General features: G+C 37.5%; 2 protein-coding genes across 5 annotated transcripts in view; one reads left to right on the top strand and one right to left on the bottom strand.

The window, feature by feature from the left end:
* aatka (apoptosis-associated tyrosine kinase a) overlaps positions 1-10,445 on the bottom strand; it is a 52,891-nt gene extending 42,446 nt beyond the window's left edge. Inside the window, exon 1 of the mRNA XM_056272314.1 lies at positions 9,876-10,445. Within this exon, the coding sequence (XP_056128289.1) occupies positions 9,876-9,957 (82 nt within the window). The 5' untranslated portion in view covers positions 9,958-10,445. The remainder of the gene's footprint in view (positions 1-9,875) is intronic.
* Positions 10,446-15,160: 4,715 nt separating this feature from the next.
* On the top strand, positions 15,161-19,773 carry mettl26 (methyltransferase like 26). Of its 4 annotated transcripts, none has more exons than XM_056272300.1 (7): positions 15,161-15,351; positions 15,530-15,629; positions 17,817-17,979; positions 18,068-18,127; positions 18,224-18,291; positions 19,217-19,295; positions 19,600-19,773. In XM_056272300.1, exons 2-7 carry the CDS (start codon positions 15,544-15,546, stop codon positions 19,654-19,656), a joined length of 513 nt encoding a protein of 170 aa, XP_056128275.1. In that variant the 5' UTR covers positions 15,161-15,351; positions 15,530-15,543; the 3' UTR covers positions 19,657-19,773. The 4 variants fall into 4 exon arrangements, with proteins under 4 accessions (XP_056128275.1, XP_056128265.1, XP_056128258.1 ...); XM_056272290.1 differs by having other exon boundaries at positions 15,161-15,444; XM_056272283.1 differs by having other exon boundaries at positions 15,164-15,351; positions 15,530-15,746.
* Positions 19,774-19,840: the final 67 nt, after the last annotated feature.

Raw genomic sequence — 19,840 nt, 5'->3', positions numbered from 1 at the left:
ACCAGTCGGCTCTTTTACTTATAAGGTGGTACTTACTCCAACATATTGCATGTTGGACTTTCTCTCATTCAAAGTAATATGAGTGCACTGGTTTGACATATATACAGTGTTCGGCAATACACTAATGAGCATAAACTGCATATAACAAAAATATTATTAGGGCCCGAGCACCGATGGTGAGAGGACCCTCTTGGAATTGCTCTGTTTATTATTATTGCGCTTCTTCTTCTTCTCTTAAAAGAATCGCTTTTTAGAGGGCCTAAACATGCTCGAAAACTCATGAAACTTTGCACACGCTTCAGAAGTGGTGAAAATTTACGTGTGATATGGTTTTCAAAATTGGGTGGGGCAAATTCGGTAAATTATTGCCCCCACATTTTGCCCCGGCTTTACGTTTCACGTACAGGTATGAAATTCGGTACATACATGTAATGACCCAATACCTACAAAAAAAGTCTCTTGGAGCATAGCCCTAAACCACTGTTCGTCCGACGGTTTTTACTGTACTTTATTTTTTATTCTAAACTGTTTTAATTATTCTTATTTGTTTTGATTATTTTAATTTCTTCTATGTAAAGCACTTTGAATTACCATTGTGTATGAAATGTGCTATATAAATAAACTTGCCTTGCCTTGCCTTGCCTAAACACAACAGGTAGTCAGCTATTTTGAACTTCCTCCTAGATTTTGTGCATTTTTCATAATTTCCTGATGTTGTACTTTAACGAACTCCTCCTACAGTTATGATCTGATCCTCTTCAAATTTGGTGAGTGTAATCTTAAGGCCTTTGCGACGTTAAATTGCGAAGATCTTGAGTTTTCGTCGAAGGGTGTGCCCTTGGCGGCCGGACAAATGTACACCCAATTTCAGCCTTTTGGTGATTTGTGCATGAATATGTCATATAGTCAATATTGCTTGCAGTTCCGATGTTGCTAGGCAACCACAGACAGCCTGCAGTAACTCAGGCATACAATGTCCGATCTGCCCCAAACTTCACATGTTTGATAAGAGTCCTGTCCTGAACACATAACCATGCTCATATTTGGTTATAGCAATAGCGCCACCTGCTGGTAGCAGGAAGTGTGCAAATACAAATACTTTGACATAGTCCTCCTATATTTATTATCATTACATACTGCCCACCGTGCTCTGTCTTCCTAAAACCGCCGGGTGGTGGCGGCACGGGTGCGAGGGCCCTCTTCATCGCTGCTTGCAGCTTTAATTTTAATTATTTTAATTAATAAAGCATTTGGACATTGACTGCTGCTCTTTTATATGCTAATGACATTAATTAGGCGGAGTTTACAAGTCGGAAACCATTCAGCTGCACATAATTTCAAGATCATTTGCGATTTGCGATCATTTGCGATCTGGAAGAGAAGCGTATACCCACGTTTTTTTATGCGTACCTTCGTGTATGCGCATTTGAAAAAGGATCGTAAATGTTTCTACGCAACATTTTATAAATGAGGCCCTAGGTTTAGGAACATACCCTTTGAGCAGATCCCCCGGGTGTTGGGTTGTATTCATCCTTGGATAATTTATAATTAATTACTCAAAGTCATTTATTTTTAGTGCAGGGTATCTCTGCAGTGCTGTTTAGTGTGTGTGTGTGTGTGTGTGTGTGTGTGTGTGTGTGTGTGTGTGTGTGTGTCAAGACACATATTCAGGAAGGAGGCAGGCAATGTTTTTTTTTGCAACCATTCCTTCCCAGGAACAATGTGTGACACAGATAAGAAAACAACATCCAAAGAATCCCCCCCCCCCCCACACACACACACACACACACACACACATTTATACAACTAACACAAAAGCACACACACGTTGTGAAATATGCTTAAGACATATGCCATTACAAATGACGAAATACACACTAATCATTTTCTTCTGGAAGCCGAACATACAAAAAAACATTCAGGGAAATCCTTGCCGCAGATATGACTATCTAACATTGAATAAGAACATAATGTCTCTTCCTCCTGCATGGCCTCAAGATCTCGCTCATGCCTCTCTGCCTGTTCACACGCTTTCCTGTGCGTTTCCTAATTTTGACTAATGACTGTTATTTTCTCTTGCACAACAACATGCACATATGATCAGTGCATTACTGAAGCACATTTAAAGACTCTAAAATGTTAATATTATTTAGTATCTATTAATATTTTGAATTAGCTTTCATTTTTATATCTACAGATTTCATTTAAATTAAGTTGAAGTAATTTTGTTATGTGCATTAGTCATTTTTATTATTTTTTTACATTTCTAATAAGCTTCAATTTATTTTATTCCCGTTTTAGTTTTAGTCATTTTAGTACTTCTACTTAAACTTTTTTCATTTAATATTTAGATTTTATTTTATTTTAGCTTAATTTCAATTACCAAAATTAATTTTAATAGTTTTAATTTGAGTTAACAATAACAACACTGTTGCCGTGTTGGTGTGCATTTTACTCAACGATGATTGGTGGATACAAAACACACAAACTTAGTACAAAAACAACCGTAATACATACGTGCTGCTTATTAACTCTCAGATTTATTTTGGCTAACACTTCCCACTTGTGCTCCTTTGCAGTATCATTGGCTGTTGTTCATCGTACGCACATGGTTAAAATAGTAAGAAATGTATCAATAGTTTAGTCTATACCTGCAATGGGTCTTAGAGTCGGCATAAAACAGAAGTTGTGATAGTCTTTTCTTCCCTATTGTGGCGTATATCTGAGTGAAATGGCTTCTCGAACAAGAAAAAATGTAGGGCGGGGCTTGATTTTGTCCATGGGGAATTGATTGGATGGTTGTGGTTTGCTATTGGTCGATCTCATGTGAGTGACAGGTTGATCCCGCCCTCACGCCAGTAAACACATCATGAGAGAAGAGAAGAGTTGTCACTGAAAGAGCGAGGGGAAGTTACTCTGATTAAAGATTATGAGGGCACATGAATTTAAAAAAAATATGTGCATGGATAAATCATTTATAAGAAATACTGAAGAAAAAAAAAGAATTGTCCTTTTTTTGATTTCATGGTGACTTTAAAAAGTGTGCATACTAAAAGAATTGTGATGATGACGTTTGTTGTGGAGAAACTTGAAATTTTCCTTTACAACCCTCGACTGTTATTAGATTTTACACCTACTGTGTACCTGATCGTTCTGTAGGTGTTTCATTTGGTCTTGTTCTGAATCTTCCCACATACTCTCAAAGACATCAACACACTGCAGTCTTTTTTTTCCAGACCGCCTCACATGGCAAGCAGCACTCAACCAGACGAGGTCAGGAAGAGGTGCTGCATTAAATTCCGCATGAACTCATCTGTCAGAGGCAATCGAGTGAATCCGACTATATGTGTGTGTTTGGTAAACGAGACGCAGCAATATGTACAAAAAGCCTTATACAGACAGACAAGGTTAAAATAAGTATATGAAATATAATGGATGTCTAGTCTTAAGAAACTGCACTGATATTATAACTCTGCCTGATAACTGATTAATATCTGATATTAAAATTCTATAGTATGCTGTAAAAAGGGTTACCACAGATTACAACTAAAACTCAAATCAACCATTTTAATTGCTTTTGGTGGATGTAAGCGTCACAACATTATGTTGATGTATATTTATTTAGCTATCCTAAGTATTACATTTAAAGGTGATTTTAAAGATGAATTTAATCGAGTATTAGATGACAAATGTGATATCAAGTAAATTAGCATGTTCAATTAAATATCCAAAAAAACTGTAACATCAAAATTATTAATGGAAAACAAAATTTTATTTTTTTATTTTTTTTAATTATTTTATTTTATTTGATCATTAATAGTAAATTAAAACTTAAAACATCAAATAAAGCGATTTTGACTTGGATTAAACTGCTCGATTCATATGGATCACATGAAAATGTAGATTACTGACATTTTCAATGGATGAACAAAAAAAGATAAGAGAACATTAATAATGTCTTCATTTGAGTTTAGAAGAGGAACGAGTCATTCAGGTTTGGAACGACATGAGGGTGAGCAAATGATGACAGAATCTTCATCTCTAGGTGAACATTTTCACCCCAAAATATAAATTATTAATTTACTCACCCTCAAGCCATCCTAGGTGTATATGACTTTCTTCTTTCAGGCAAACACAATCAGAGTTATATTAAAAAATATCCTGGCTGGTGATGGATGGATGCGCTTTTTTGGGCTTCAAAATGTGGAAGGAAATAGCTTATTTACTTCAGGTACTGGTTGTAAATCTATTGGTTTTATTTATGGTTCTGAAGAGGCCTGAAATCAAGCTTTGGGGATTCCTTTGACTCTGAACTTTAGCAATTCGCCATGTTTTCCAATATAAATCTTGCATTTAGACATGACCCTGTCCATGGTGCTGATTCTGTGCACAGGTGCACAATCCAAACACCTTCTGTCGCCATGTTAGTAAAGACCTGCGCATGTATTTCTTTAGCAAAACAACAGAAGATGTAAACTCACACCATTAATAGGTCTATCAACGCAGTATCGATCTGTACACAAAAGCGGCATGTTATAGCAAAGAACACTCAAACCTAAATTTTCTTTAGACAAAAGAGAACAAAATACATAGAAGAAATCATCAGCATTTATTTCCTTTAAAAAAAAGAATGATTCTCATTGAATGAGCCACGGTTTAAGTCATTGACTGCATATTCTATATTAATGCCCTTGCATATAAGTCAGCATATTTACACTATATTTACCACAAACTGTCTACAGTTAGACCAATGAACTGCGTTACATGCCGGAAATCATTTATTTTGATTCGTACTACTATTTATCACATACTACATATTTCTGTCTTACGACCTTCATCTTGTACTTCACATAAGTTACATTTTCTCTACACAACCGCTTATAGCCATTCAGGTCATCTAAAACAGAAAAACCTGAGAAATTTGAGTCTGGGATAAAACAAAATCCTCATAAACTTACAGTCAACTGGAGTAAACAGTCACAACCACAGGCAGGCTTTGAAGTATTGAGCAATCGTCCTCTAACAGTGTCTGAGGATTCTGTTGTTGTGATCGTGGAGCAGTGAAGCCCGGTTCACAGACAGTTCTAGGCCAACCACATCCACCGTGCATGTGGCTTTATAGGACGCTTGAATAGAGCCTGGCTTTGAGAACCCAGCATGGTAAATAACCATCAGAATGTAGCATGGCTACAAATTCTGACAAAAGCAAGTAGTCTTGCCCTAACAGACCAAATTTGAATGCTTTGATGTGGTTCCTTCCATAAACCCTAAACATGGGGATGGAACAGTGAGCGGAATGTAAAGATTCTGGTTCTGGTGATTTTGTTGTTTTTTGTTATAAACACAATTTATTTTAACAAACTCAGTTGTGACTATCTTTAACACATTCTAGTATGAATAACCTGTAATTAAACTGATTTTACACTAGGTTACCATTCAAAAGTTTGGGCTCACTAAGACTTTTTTTTATGTTTTTGAAAGTCGCTTATGGTCACCAAGGCTAAATTTATTTGATCAAAAATACAGTGAAAACAGCAATATTGAGAAAAATTATTTCAATTTAAAATAACTGTTTTCTATTTGAATATATTTTAAAATGTAATTTATCTATGTAATGTAATGTAACTATGATGTCAGTGGAATTTTCAGCATCATTACTCCAGTCTTCAGTGTCACATGATCAGAAATCAGTCTAATATGATGATTTGATGCTCAAGAAACATTTCATATTATTATCAATGTTGAAAAACAGTAGTGCTGCTTCATATTTTTGTGGAAACCATGATATATTTGAAATATTTGTAACGTTATCCGTGTCTTTACTGTCACTTTAGGTCAATTTAATGCATCCTTGCTGAAAAAAAAATCTAAATTTCTTTTAGAAAAACATACTGACTCCAAACTTTTGACCGGTTGTGTATGTCTAAGTCTCACAAGCTTTAATACGGTAATGGTGAAAGGTAATGACGTAAGGTTCGGAGAACAATCGCTCCAACCAGTTCATTCTTTTGTAAATTGGACTACACTAGGCAACGCAGTAAAAAAGATGTCCTGTACTGCAAAGCACAATTATTTTCATTGTGTACTGATTTATATATATATCGGGTCGTTTAGAGTGCAACCGCACCGTATGGCAGAGCACTAGACATTAGATACATTAGACAGTCCTAACCTTAAAAACAACACTTGACTTTCAAACTTCTGTAATGTGATGAAACAAACTGCCCTGTCTTATTATAATCCGGATGACTTTGCCATGTCCTTGCATATGTCCAAGATCCTGAGAGTGGGACACTGATTGGTCTCCTGTCGTATAGCAAGCCACACCATCCACTGCCACTGAAACATTGATTCTCAATCCCATTACTTGGCCAGTCAGAGTAACAGATTGCTGCTGACTCCAGCCTGTTAAAGCATGTACATCACCCAGTCAGCCTCCAGTCACCCTAAATATGTCCTCATAAAGCAAAAGGGAATCTTTACCGCCTTCAGGCTGGAATATACTTCACGACTTTCAAAATCTGAGCAGATTTTAAAATGCTAGGCATCATACACTTTGACAACTTTGTAAAAGGTAACAGAGAAAAATAGGGCATCAAACACGGCTGCGGGTCCCATTGCATAAAGTCATTCTGAGCACAACAAACTCACGCAGAAACATATGCCTCGTTGCCTAACAAATGAAAACAATAAGGCCTTGTTTCACAGACAGGGCTTAGATTAAACCAGGATTTTGCCTGTGTTCAAATAGGGCATTTAAGAAGCTTTTATAAACGTGCCTTAAAGGGGTCATATAATGGTACATACACTTTTACAAGTTGATTGTACTGAAATGTGTGTTGGCAGTGTCTGTACACAACCATCATATAATGATAAAAATCCATCCAGTGGTTTTGTTTTAATCTCCTTATATGTTTTCCCCTGCCTCAAATCAAGCGGTTCGACCGTGTGACGTCACACGCTCAGAAGCCCCTCCCACGATTGATGATTGACAGAGCATTTCAACACAGACCCGCCCTCGCTCGTGAGGGAGCTTTCAATCATAGTCTGCGCGGACCGGCGCGGTCATTGTTGATATGCTGGAGCACTGTCTATGAGCAGAATGGCGTCTAAGCGATTGTGGTGTTCTGTTCTTGGGTGTAATAACGAACACAGTCATTTTAATGTTCCTAAATCCGAACCGCTGAAGACGCAGTGGCTGAGTTTGTTTTCGAAGGGAATATTCCCCACGAGCAACGTCAATGCTCTCATGTTTGCGCGAATCATTTCACACACCAGACTGCTTTATAAACGAGGGTCAGTATGAGCTGGATTTGCTAAGAAGCTGCTCATGAAAAATGGATCGGTACCAGATATTCGTGTTCCTGCTGAATCTCCAGAAGAACGGAAGTGAGTGTAACGTTTTATTAAACTTTATATTAATATATTAATCTTTGCAAATCGCTAGCTGCACGCTTCACAATGAATGCGTCTAAGGTTTACACTCAGGGTACATTACGGCATGTTTTCTATGTATGACGTTCTCAATATAATTCATAATCCCACGTTTATACGGAACAACGCGTTATGGTTATTGTGTTATCGAGTTACAAACGGTGTACACACAGAACAGAGATGCGGGGTGAGCAAAGCTCATCATCATTTAAAGTCATATGCACTGAAACGGCGTGCTGAAAACAGAGCTGTTTTTGACCAGGTAAAATAAGTGTTTTCTTACAATACTAATGAGAATGTTTAATTAAAGTATATTACAAACTTTTAATTTAGACCCTAAAGAATCATATTAGCTTGTACAAAAATGGCATTATATGACCCCTTTAACATTACTGGTGCATCTTGACACAAAATTGAGACATATTTTTTTAAAGATTTGTCAGTGCAAGTTGCTGCAGTTAAAACAGCTCAAACATGCATTTTAGTCTGGAACAAGCTAAAGCCTTGTCTGTGGAACCGGGGGGAATGTGTTTTAAAATGGGCTCAAAACATCGAACGTGTTTTAAATCCTCCGACAGGATGAAATCATAGCCTGAAGTCTGTGATAGTCCCTGCCCAGGACGAATAGGATGTTCTGTGAAATCTGTTAACTCAGATCGGCAGACTGGTTTTGACTTTCAGCAACTGATGTCGTCTCGTCCAGACTGTAAATCAGGGGCAAAATCTGGCCAAAATTCGTGAAGTGTATTCCGACCTTTGGCCAATGGCCTTCCTGCGCTGCTATCATCTCAAACCTGTTGTAAATCAATTCACGAGTTCACACTTACATATAATTAAATAGAGTAAAGGATATGCGTATTTGGCGTGCTGTCCGAGGGGAGGGCTCCGAGCTCGGAATTTGGCCCAAACCCCCCATCCTAGGTTGGGATAGGAATAGTAAGTGAGGAGATGGGGTTGCTGGAAAACTCATATAACAGCGGTAAATCTGCTGTATATATACCTCCTGAGTCCTGATGCTAATTGAGTTGACTGGATGAGCTCCTCCCATGATAATCCGGTTTATTATCTGGCGTGCTTCTCCCGAACTTTGTTAATAAAACATAATAGGGAAACTCATATCCTCACTTAGTTCTGATTTACTTTCATTAAGCGCTCAATAAATAGAGATTCAGGGAATTCTGTTATGGTTAGTGGAAGTTCCCTCGGAAAGCAGGAATGCAAAAGTGCAATTGAATCAAGCACAGGACTGTGCGCCGGTCAAGGCGTCTTTTCAGAATTTTAATTCCTCGGCCGTGATTGGGAGTGTCCGTCCGTGGCCCTCATATCGCCCGATCTAATTACAGTGTTGCATAATAGTTTGTTACAGCAACCCAATCAGAGAGCCATTCAAACGCTGATCTGCATGCAAAGTGCATATCGCAGACAGTGAAAACCAAGAGCGATATAGAAGCAAGCTGACTCCCTCTGCACCCCAGATTCATTAGTATGCTGCACGTCACTTGGGCCAGGGACACTTTTGGCTTCATTTACGGCACTACCTATTTCTCTCCTCACCTATGTCACCCTAATTCACGCCGCTCTGCTTTTTCTATGGTCTCAGCACACCCGCAGGTGCATCACACGCTGTATACGTAGCACGTAATGAACGGTGTGATCCGACTGCAGACATTCAGCCAAGTCGCCCCACTGCGTTCTGCTCGGCTGGGTCTCTCTCACCGGGCATGCATGCAGAGCGAGCTTTAAGCTGCTTGATTCCTCATTACGTTGAAGCAGACATCACAAAAAGGGGGGGGTGTGCACGTGAATCTCAGTGTCACTGGTCGGCCTTCAACCACAAACCCTCACAGTGTCTGAGACACCACAGGCTGCTGACTTCTCAAGGAAGTAAACAGCAGCGCTCAGATATGTCAAACACACAGACGTTACGCAACGGAACTGCCTTGGGAACACAGGACACACAAAAAGAGGAACACAACAGTCCTGGCTGACGAATGCCAAGTCAGCTCTGTCCGACTGCAAATGTGCAAAACACACTATCTCTCTGTAGTGCAGAATGCATGCATGTGCATGTGCAGGTTGCCTTTTGATAAATGCATTATTCACAATAACAAATGTTGTAATATAATCTGCATCAAAATTATATTATTAATTAGAAACCAGCTCAAACGTAGGCTAATTGAAGGAAGAACAAAAAATGAAACAATTTCATAAACACAATAAATAAATAATGAGTAGAAATATATGTTTAGGCCTTTATTATGTATTTACTTTGTTTTACCATGGTAAGCATGGTAAAACATGTATGTGGCAAATTCCTCAAATTAAAAAAGTATATATTGTTTCACATCATCGGTAGCATCATCGGTATAGCATCTCCTATCAGTGCATTTTTAATGAATAATAAACGTTTGTGTGTCAGAATGTGTCATGTTTTCACTCACCTGGGTCGAAATGCGAACTGAAGGCAAAACTGGGATTAAATAAAACCGAGGACATGACCACGACAAATACCGACGCTTTCATTCTCCTCGTAAGGCTTTAGGCTTACTGCAGGACACCGCGAATGTACAGTAAATAAAGTCGAAATCGCTTTATTAAAGAAAATTAGGCATGACGGTGCTCCGATGCATCATGAAACACAGCGTCATCTCTCTCTCTGCCTCACTTCAGATGCGTCGGATTAAGACACAGATGCGGGGAAACATTTCCGCTCGTCTGTTGTTCTGCGTTTAGCGCGTTTCAGTGTAAACAGCGCGGTGTGTCCTCGTCCATCGGGCTGTTTGCTGAAGGCTCCCCGGGGCAGACCACCTATTAGCGTCGGTTTTTCTCCATGTGCAGGCTATGCACCAAGATTTTGGTGTCTGGCAGTTGTCCAGTATCATTCCTGCAAATGTTTTGCTGTGCCTGCAGCTGTGCCCTTTGGACACGCAGTGTGTAAATATTATATATAGCCTACTTGGAGCTCTGGTCAGTTTATGTCGGTGTGTGTGTGTGTGTGCGTGTGTGTGATGGAGTGTGTAGAGGAGGATTATTAATGCTGCAGCGGCAGTGACAGACAGGAGAGCGCGAGCGAGCGCCGACATCAAAACTGTGACGGATTTAGTCAAGAAAAAATAAACAGTCGGTGTTCGAAATCTGATCTATCGGAAGTTAAAATATTGTTTCACATCATCGGTAGCATCTATATCAGCACATGTTTATTGAATAATAAACGTTTGTGTGTCAGAATGTGTCATAATAAGTTAAAGCTTTTCTGACGAAATGACCACCAACAACATAAGTCTTCCCTGCTGCTGAAACAGCTTGAACCAGCCTAAACTGGTTTGCTGGTCTTAAGCTGGTTTAAGATGGTCTCCCAGCACCCCTGACCAACAGAGAGAGACAAAACCCAGCTAAAACCAGCCAAACATACCAGACTTGGAAAAGAGCAAAACATTTTAAGATTTGTCAGCAGGAATTCACTTTAAGGATTTATTACCACCATAATGTTTAATAAACATAGGTTGAAAAATAGGTAGCAAGCATAGGCGGAGTTTGGGGGGGGCTAGGGGGGGCACTGCCCCCCCAGACCAGAGCCAATGCCTGCCTTGTGCTTTGAAAAAAAAAAAAAAATACTGTATTCATATTTTCTCATTTTATTTGTCTTATCTTATCATTTTTGCGGGTATAATGAGTAAGTTAAGGCTAAATTATTTTTAATTACTGTATTGAAAAAGAAGCTAATTTTCTCACGACTGGCGGATCTCAAAGTATCGCGGTAAGTGAGGAATTTCCTGTGTGTTTTTCGCGTACAGACACGTCCGTTCACATGGATCCCCAAAAAGGACTAAAACCGCTGTATTATTCATGCCAGGCCGACTCTCCATGAGAGGATAAAGAACAGGCTGCGGTTGACGATGGGAGCAGCCAGGTTTTCTTCTCTTGCGATCCTTCACATCGAAAGCGACATTACGGCCAAGCTCTCACCTGAGACCATTATCGACGCAGGACGCAAAAAAACGAAAATTACTGTTGCACTAGTCTGAGCAATATCTAGGTCTGTAAGTTTTATTTCTCTGCCAAATAACTGCTTAAGATGGAGAAAAACTCAACACACTGCTTTCAGTTTCAATATGCTGTTCAATATGTTTCAAAAGTGGAGAGTAGGCTATGTGACCGTTAATTTTTCCCGTGTCTCAATGTTTTAAATGTTTCATGAAATGGCTACAACAAAATGCGAAATAACTTTTTTTTTTTAATCGCTCTCATTGCCACAATTGTGTTTCAAACGTGGAGAGTAGGCTATTGTGTGACTGTTCATTTTTCCCGTGTCTCAAAATGTTTTAAATGTTTCATGAAGTACAATAAAATGCGAAATATAACTTTAATCACTCTCATTGCCACAATGTGTTTTGAAAAAAGGAAAGAAAAGAAAAACTAAAAATCTTTTTGTTTTGGTTGAAGATAATATTTTAACAGTGCAAAAGTGGTCCACATTTCATTTATCCTAATTGTGTCCGAACGACAATGATTGCTACATGAATGAATGAATGAATGAATGCTACAATGATTTTTTTTTTTTTTGCCCCCCCTGGCTCGAATGTCAAACTCCGCCTATGGTAGCAAGTCTTGTCTTTTAGAAAATGCATGACGTTGGCTCTGTCATGTTGGCAGAACAAAAATTGAATTATTTATTATTTTATTATATTGTGTTATAAAGTGCCAGGGCCGCCGACAATGGGGGATAAGTGGACCTTTTGTCCCAAGCCCCAGGCTATGGGCGGGCCGGACTGGATAGCCGAGGGGGTGGGCCTGGAAAGCAATTGCAGTTTCTACCGAGGGATAAAAACATGATTCCTGGTGGAAAAACTTGATTTTTAAAAATGCAATTTCTATCAAGGGAGAGAAAGAAAAAAACTTTTTCTACCTGAAAGGAGGGGTTCTTCGGGCCCAACAGGAATTGCTTACTGCAACTAATAGTATATTGGCATTACATATTCGTAACATTACATCTCTAACATTTTCAGTCAGATGTTCTTTGTCGTAGTTGCATTCCAGACTGATGTCCGACCTCAAAGAGTTCTATAGATAGGCTTGGATTTCCGAATTCTCACTTAAAAATAAGATTACACTTTAAGCAGAAAGTCAAATAATATAGGCCTACTCTAATGACTGGTAATTGACATGTTGCAAAGTTACTTATAGAATGTCTAAAGTGGACTATCAAAATAAATTGTTACCTAAAATAACTACTGAAGGTCATGTTAGTCACTGCCTAATTGGAAATAATGTCAAATGCTGAAAATTGGGGTTGATCAGTCTGCACAAACTGATGGTCCAACCTTAAGCATGATTACAGTAGTTATTTTCAATTAGAAGGTGGAAGAATTCCAAGTTTCCTGGAATGCAGCATTATATATCTTGAGAAAGCAAACCATTAGCATTTGCTGAGTTACACATTTGCTTTATTTAAGTGACTGATTACTCTGGAAATAAATGACATCCTGACAAATTACAACTGCTGACCAGCCAAAACATGTCCCCAGGATATTTTTCATACAATATTCACGTTTGTGAAGGAAATAGAAATACACTGTGAGATTTGTCTTATTAATGATGTGAACTAATTATCATTGAAAGGTTGAAGGATGTGAAGTAGGCCTACATACAGGTCACACAGTGCCCCCATCAGGAAACAGAAAGTAAAGCAAGATAAAAACTGGAGGCATGCCTAGTGTATAAGGGCACGTTTATTTTTCACCTCGGAGTAGCCTCCTTCCTTCGTAATGTTGATGTTTTTTTACTTCTCTTTTCAGGCACCGGCAGAAAGAGAGGTAAGCAGACTTTCGAAAGAACTTATAGGGAAAATTCATCATCATTTATTCACCCTGGCTAAATGTCTTTCCTGTTGCTGTAAGCAGAGATTGATCTAGATTGTTTACTAGATTCTCTTTTCTACAGTTCTGCTCATAAGTTTACATTCCCCTTGCAGAATATGCAAGATGCTAATAATATATGTATATTTTTAATAGAGGGATCATAAAAATTGCATACTGAACCGGAAGACAATACAATGCTGGATAAAGTCGTAGTTTTTGTTATTTTTGGACCTAAATGTATGTTCGATGCTTCAAAACATTGTAACTAATCCACTGATGTCACATGGACTACGTTGATGATGTCTTTATTTCCTTTCTGGACAAGGACAGTATACCGTACATACATTTTCAATGGAGGGACAGAAAGCTCTCGGACTAAATCTAAAATATCTTAAACTGTGTTCCGAAGATGAACGGAGGTCTTACGGGCTTGGAACGATATGAGGGTGAGTCATTAATGACATCATTTTCATTTTTGGGTGAACTAACCCTTTAAAACGTATAAGCCTATTTATAAAGACACGGGAAATAGATTTATGCCACGGTTTAATTTCAGTTTAAGTCATTTTGTTGTCCACGTTCGTCATTTTTACTGTGGCCCTAGTGAAAAAAAGTATACTTTATTGTATTTGAAATATATTCCCTTTTTCAATAGTAGCCTACATTGCAAACATACTAACACATTTTTTTACTGTCTTTAAATATATTAAAAGTATATTTGCATCACTCTTTTACCTATTTTCACAATCCAACTTTTAACACACTTTAAAATAATTGTACTACAGTATATTTTTAAAGAATATATTTTCTAAAAATAAACTTGAAGTGAAAATTCTGTTTATTTTTTAAAAGTGTATTTATTTGCACTTTACTTAAAATATATATTTTAGGTATATTTTTAACTGTGAAAATGGTCATTGTAACAACGCATTGAAAGTATACTTTCAAAATACATTAGGCTATAGAAGCCTATAAAATTATATATTGTACAAAGTATAGCTAAGTAATATTTGTTTATTAATGTGCATTTGTTATTGAAAATAATGTGCAATTTGTAGTATTTGGAATAAGCCAAAGTTATTACTGAGCATATTTTTATTCAAATATAATACACGTATTGCTTGTATGTTTCGAAGACACTCGTAATGAATTTGTAATGTACTTGTAACACAAATAAAATACACTTTAATATCACTGATCAAGTACAGTAATTAGTCCCTACACAGGCATATAAAGTATAGTAAGAACACAAATACACTTAAAGTTATGCTTTACTACAATTTAATTACAACTAAAATATACTTAGTGCAAAATGAGTTGTTCCAAATTAGCACACTTCAAGTTAAATAATCATTAACACACTTGATACTGAAATAGTCTAAGTATTTTTTTTTCCACCAGGGAACAAGTAGGAAAACAGGCCAGATCCACGGAATAAGAGAAAAGAAGCCCTTGCAAGCCATTAAATGAACAGGTGGGACTGATGAAACTCTTCATGTCTCAACTCAAAATATCTTCTTTATATCCTACTTCTGACTAGATTTATCTTGTTGTTGCTGCTATTAGTTGTATTTGTGCATTTGTTTGTGTTGAATTGCTTATAGTTTATTGCTACTCATGTAGAGTGACATTGAGCCAGGGAAATGAGCTTTATAAATAAAACATTTACACCGGATTATTAGGCTACTTTCATCAATTTAATCCATCCTCGGCTGACTATCAGTTTCTAAAACAAGTATTTCAGAGCGATTCTAAACCTGAAGAAAATGATATCTTATTTTAATACAAATAAAATACATATAATCACTGGTCGTGATAACAGACTCATTAATGTGCGCCACTTTTTAAAAGAAAGAGGAAGTTGACGCGCGTTGCATTGTGGGATGTGGAATCCAATGCACTGCGTTCTAAATCGAATTACACTGTTGAACGTGCTTTAATAATAACTACTACGGAGTGAATAGAGAACAATTAATAAAAAGATCTATCTAAATTATTTTCGCAGCCTTGCAATTTTCCTCCGTTATGAAATACAGCACCTCGTGTCATGTGACCTGATGTGAGCAGCCGTCATTTAGATGCATGAATCTGTTCTGGACATTTGCACAGTTTAGGAACGGCTTTGGATCACCGAACTTTGGAGCTTTTAAAGGTCTTGTTGGATTCTGGCTGAGTCTGACATTGCCTTGTTTAGTTGCGGTTATATTTACGTAGCTCCCTTCTGCTCTTGGTTCCAGGAACTGGTCGTTGGATGTGTAAAATGCTGAATGCTGCAGCAGCCGACAGAAATAAGGAGCCGATCCTTGCTGTATTAAAAAGCAGAGTGACATCAGACAGGCATCTGATGGCTTTGGAAATCTCTTCTGGCACGGGACAGCATGTCATTCACTTTGCCAAAGCATTTCCGAACATTACATGGCAGCCGTCTGAATTCGAAGCTCAGTCAATATCGAGGTGAATATGCGCAACATCAAACTTCATCTTGAATTCTCGGCTTTCGATGTAGACATGAACAGCTCTGCGTAATAATAATAATATTAAAAGATTCTCTGCTGCAGAAACGCATTGATTTATACTTACCTATTCAGGTTATGAAATCGTAAAACATTGAAATAGTTTTGAATCGTCGTTGAAATAGTTAATAATAATCATAATTCGTTATCTTTTCGTTTTCTGATTATGATAGTTACTGAGTGCAGGTGCAGATATCTATGGAGAGATGGCGCTGTTTAGTCACTTTTAGAAACATAAGTGCTCTAGTGAAAGTGTTTTAAATTTTTATATATATGTATATATATATATATATAGAGAGAGAGAGAGGCCTATTTTGAATGCTTAAAGTATTTTAGTTTTTATTTATGAATAAAATAAGAATAAGTCAAAATCCACGATACGTGTTACTTAATAATGAATGAATGATTGAGGCATTTATATAGCACTTTCATATGTACTACTGTACACCCAAAGCGCTTTAGAATCATATCAGGGGATCTCACCTCAACCACCACCAGTGTGCAGCATATAGCTATAGGTGCCACACACACCAGCTATAGGTGAAGAGGAGAGAGAGTGATAGAGCCAATTCAATGAAAGGGGATTATTAGGAGGCCCCCTACTCTTCACGAGAAGTGCCATGGGATTTGTAATGACCATAGAGAGTCAGGACCTTAATAGTTTCTTTCAAAGTACACAGTCTTGTCAGTGCACGCTATTCCAAAGAACAAAAACTTTGTATGCTAATCTAATCTTTCACCTGCAATCAATTGATTCGATCCCCTCCGAAACTAATTAAATTAAAGTTTTGGCTGTTGCACGCTTATCCATGTAGCCATTTAAGTAGCTATTGAAAATTGTCCCATCCTATATGACTTTTTTCTATCAGACGAATACAATCGGAGTTATATTAAAAAAATATCCTGGCTCTTCCAAGTTGTATAATGAGAGTGAATAGAGCCTGAGATTTTGAAGCTAAAAAAAACCACGCACATCCATTATAAAATAATCCATACGGCTCAGGGGGTTAATAAAGGCCTTTTGAAGCGATGTGATGTGTTTTTGTCAGAAAAATGTCCATATTTATAACTTGATAAAGTATAATCTCTGGCTTCCGGTAACTGCCGTCCGCGTTTTCAGGAGAGAGTCGAGCTCCGGCGTTTGACGTAGATTTAGTGTGAGCTCCGGTGAGAAGTGACGAAGATCCGCATGGATTACTTTTATGATGGATGGATGCACTTTTTTGGCCTTATAAAAATGGCACCATTCACTCCCATTATAAAGCTGGGAAGAGCCAGAATATTTTTTAATATAACTCCGATTGTGTTTGGCTGAAAGAAGAAAGTCATAGACACCTTGGATGGCTTGAGGGTGAGTAAATTATGGGATAATTTTCATTTTTGGGTGAACTATCCCTTTAATGCCAGTTTAACAACAAATACGACAAATTTTGAAACCAAGTGTTACCATTGGGAAAAGATCATGCATGTGTTGTTTCAGGATCAAATAGAAAGAAGACTTCCACAATCCACTGCAAACTTTCAATTCTCGATTGATTGAAGCCCTGCCCTACTTTTTTTGATTTGATATCTGTTCTCCTCTCTAAGTTGCTCAGTAACAAGCCGAGACAGAAAGGAGTATAGTGCAGTGATAAACAACACTTGTGTGTTAATTCTATGTTAGTTCAAAGTTCACTCTTGATTATTCTTTAGATTAGGCTTCATACCATCAAATGTTTCCTGCTACTCAATACCAATGTACCCCCAGTTTCACAGACAAGGCTTAAGTCTAGTCCCGGGACTAAAATACATGTTTGAGATGGTTTAACTGAAAGCAACTTGCACTGACATATCTTAAAATATTTTGTCCTAGTAATGTTTTTTTTTGTTTTTTTCAAATGCACATTTGTAAAAGCTACTTAAATGTCCTAATTTAACTAAACTTAATCCTGGCTTAATCTAAGCCCTGTCTGTGAAACTGGGCCTTTATGTACTATCTTGTGATTTTATTTTTTTATTTATTTTTTTGCAGCATTGAAGCATATAGACAGTATCATAGGCTGCAGAATGTAAAGCCACCCATCTATCTTGATGTGTCTCAGAGTTGGGAGAACTGGGGTGGATTTCAAGCTGAGTCATGTGACCTCGTCGTGAACATCAACATGATGCACATCTCACCTCTGGCCTGCACAATGGTATCATGCTTGCTTGCTTTTATTTCTCTTTCTCTGTATTTGTTGAATGTCTGCATATAAAATCATTGAATATTCTTTCGCTTTTTAGGGTTTGTTTAATGCGGTTGGAAAAATACTGAAGCGCCAAGGATTGCTTCTGACTTACGGGGTATTTGTTGCATAATAAGCTCAAGCACCTTGAATTATTACGCATTTGGTTACATTTTTTGGCTTCTAACGTCTTGCATCTGATATTGTTTTGCAGCCTTATGCTTTCAAAGGATCGATTACTCCTCAGAGCAATGTTGACTTTGACCAGAGCTTGAGATACAGGTTAGTGATAAAGGAAATCACTGGCAAACGAGCAACATCTGCATTGCTGCACTGGTGTGAAAAGAAATGCTTGCAGATATAAAAAACTTATAATCAGTGTTGAGGAAAGTTACTTTTTTTCGATATTGCGTTACTCCCTAAAAAGTCATTAATTGCGGTACTTTTTATGGATGGTAATGCGTTACTTTTTCTCACATGGACTGGGCTTGCTTGTTTGTTTTTAGTAACAAAAAAAGTTATATTTTTATGCAAATGTAAAGGCCCTTTCACACCAAAAGTGAAATGAATAAGCCTCAGGCTGAAGGAAATGCAAATTCATGCCTGTACAGTTAGAGCAGCTCAAACAAACCTTTCAGTGCTGCCGTTCTGAATCACAAAACAATTGGAAAAACAAAAAAAATGAAACACAAATGTGATGTTTATCTAAAGTCATTTTTGATTGAATCGGATCATCTAAGGTCAGCAGCAAAGACATTGTCTTATAAAATGAGATTAAATACATAAAAGTATATTTGTGTAATTTAACATATTTACTTATTGCTGGATTATGTAATAATCTGAGTTTGCATTTCACTGTTTTTTATTCATTTTTGAGGAATACTGAATCTGTTTTTGTGCAAGTGAGATGAATAAATATATGCTCACATACAGTGTAGATCTTCACACAGCGCACACAACGCCTCTGCGCTTACTCATGATTTCTGTTATTAGGACAAACTCATTTAATTTTGTTAGATTTTTCAGTAAACAACACTTGCTATCTAATAGACATAACAGTCATGTTGCTTCTCAAGTAAATGTATCTTGATTTAAGAATGTTTTGGTATTTGTACTGGAATACAAGACAAAAATACTGCAGTGTAAGAATTATTACTCTGCAATAGTTGATCATTTCATATTTTGCTGTACCAATGTTGTTTTACAGAAATCCAGAGTGGGGTCTAAGAGATGTATCATTTCTGAAAAAGCTAGGCCAAGAAAATGGACTGCGATTGGAGGAAATTGTAAGAGTGTTATTACCAAAATGAATTGCTTAATGCATCTGGTGTAGTTCAATGCGAGTGCATGCTTGATGACAGTTATAGTTTAAGATGCAATGTCAATTCTCCCTTGCCTATTTCTGTTCATTACAATTCTTGCTGTAAAGGTTTTTCTTAGAAGCTATGATCCATTATTTGACCATGATCCACTGCAAATTAATCTGACTCTTTCTTGCTTTTAAATATGATTGGCTTGATTATGTGATGATTCATCACCTTGGGACATTGTAGGCTTGTAAATTCATCTGTTTTTGTTTTGATTTTCTAGGTTGATATGCCCGCCAACAACCAGTGCTTACTGTTTCTCAAGGACAGTGTGGTTTGATTTAATTCAGTTTCATCGCACTGTATTTGATTATGTGTAGACTCTGCAGTGTTTAAACGGTTCAAAGATACTGAATAATACAAAGGCTTTGCTGAAATTTGTCATCACTATCTTTTTTGGCAAAGATGTGTTTTTGCAGGATGTATTAATGTGGGGTCCTCCCCCCCCCCCCCCCCCCCCAAAA

This window comes from Rhinichthys klamathensis, unplaced genomic scaffold (genome assembly GCF_029890125.1).
Source record: "Rhinichthys klamathensis goyatoka isolate OS25496 unplaced genomic scaffold, OSU_Roscu_1.1 h1tg000015l_1, whole genome shotgun sequence".
Classification (NCBI taxonomy): Eukaryota; Metazoa; Chordata; class Actinopteri; order Cypriniformes; family Leuciscidae; genus Rhinichthys; species Rhinichthys klamathensis.
Note: the sequence above shows the minus strand (reverse complement) of the source record. Positions and strands in the feature narration are given on the sequence as shown.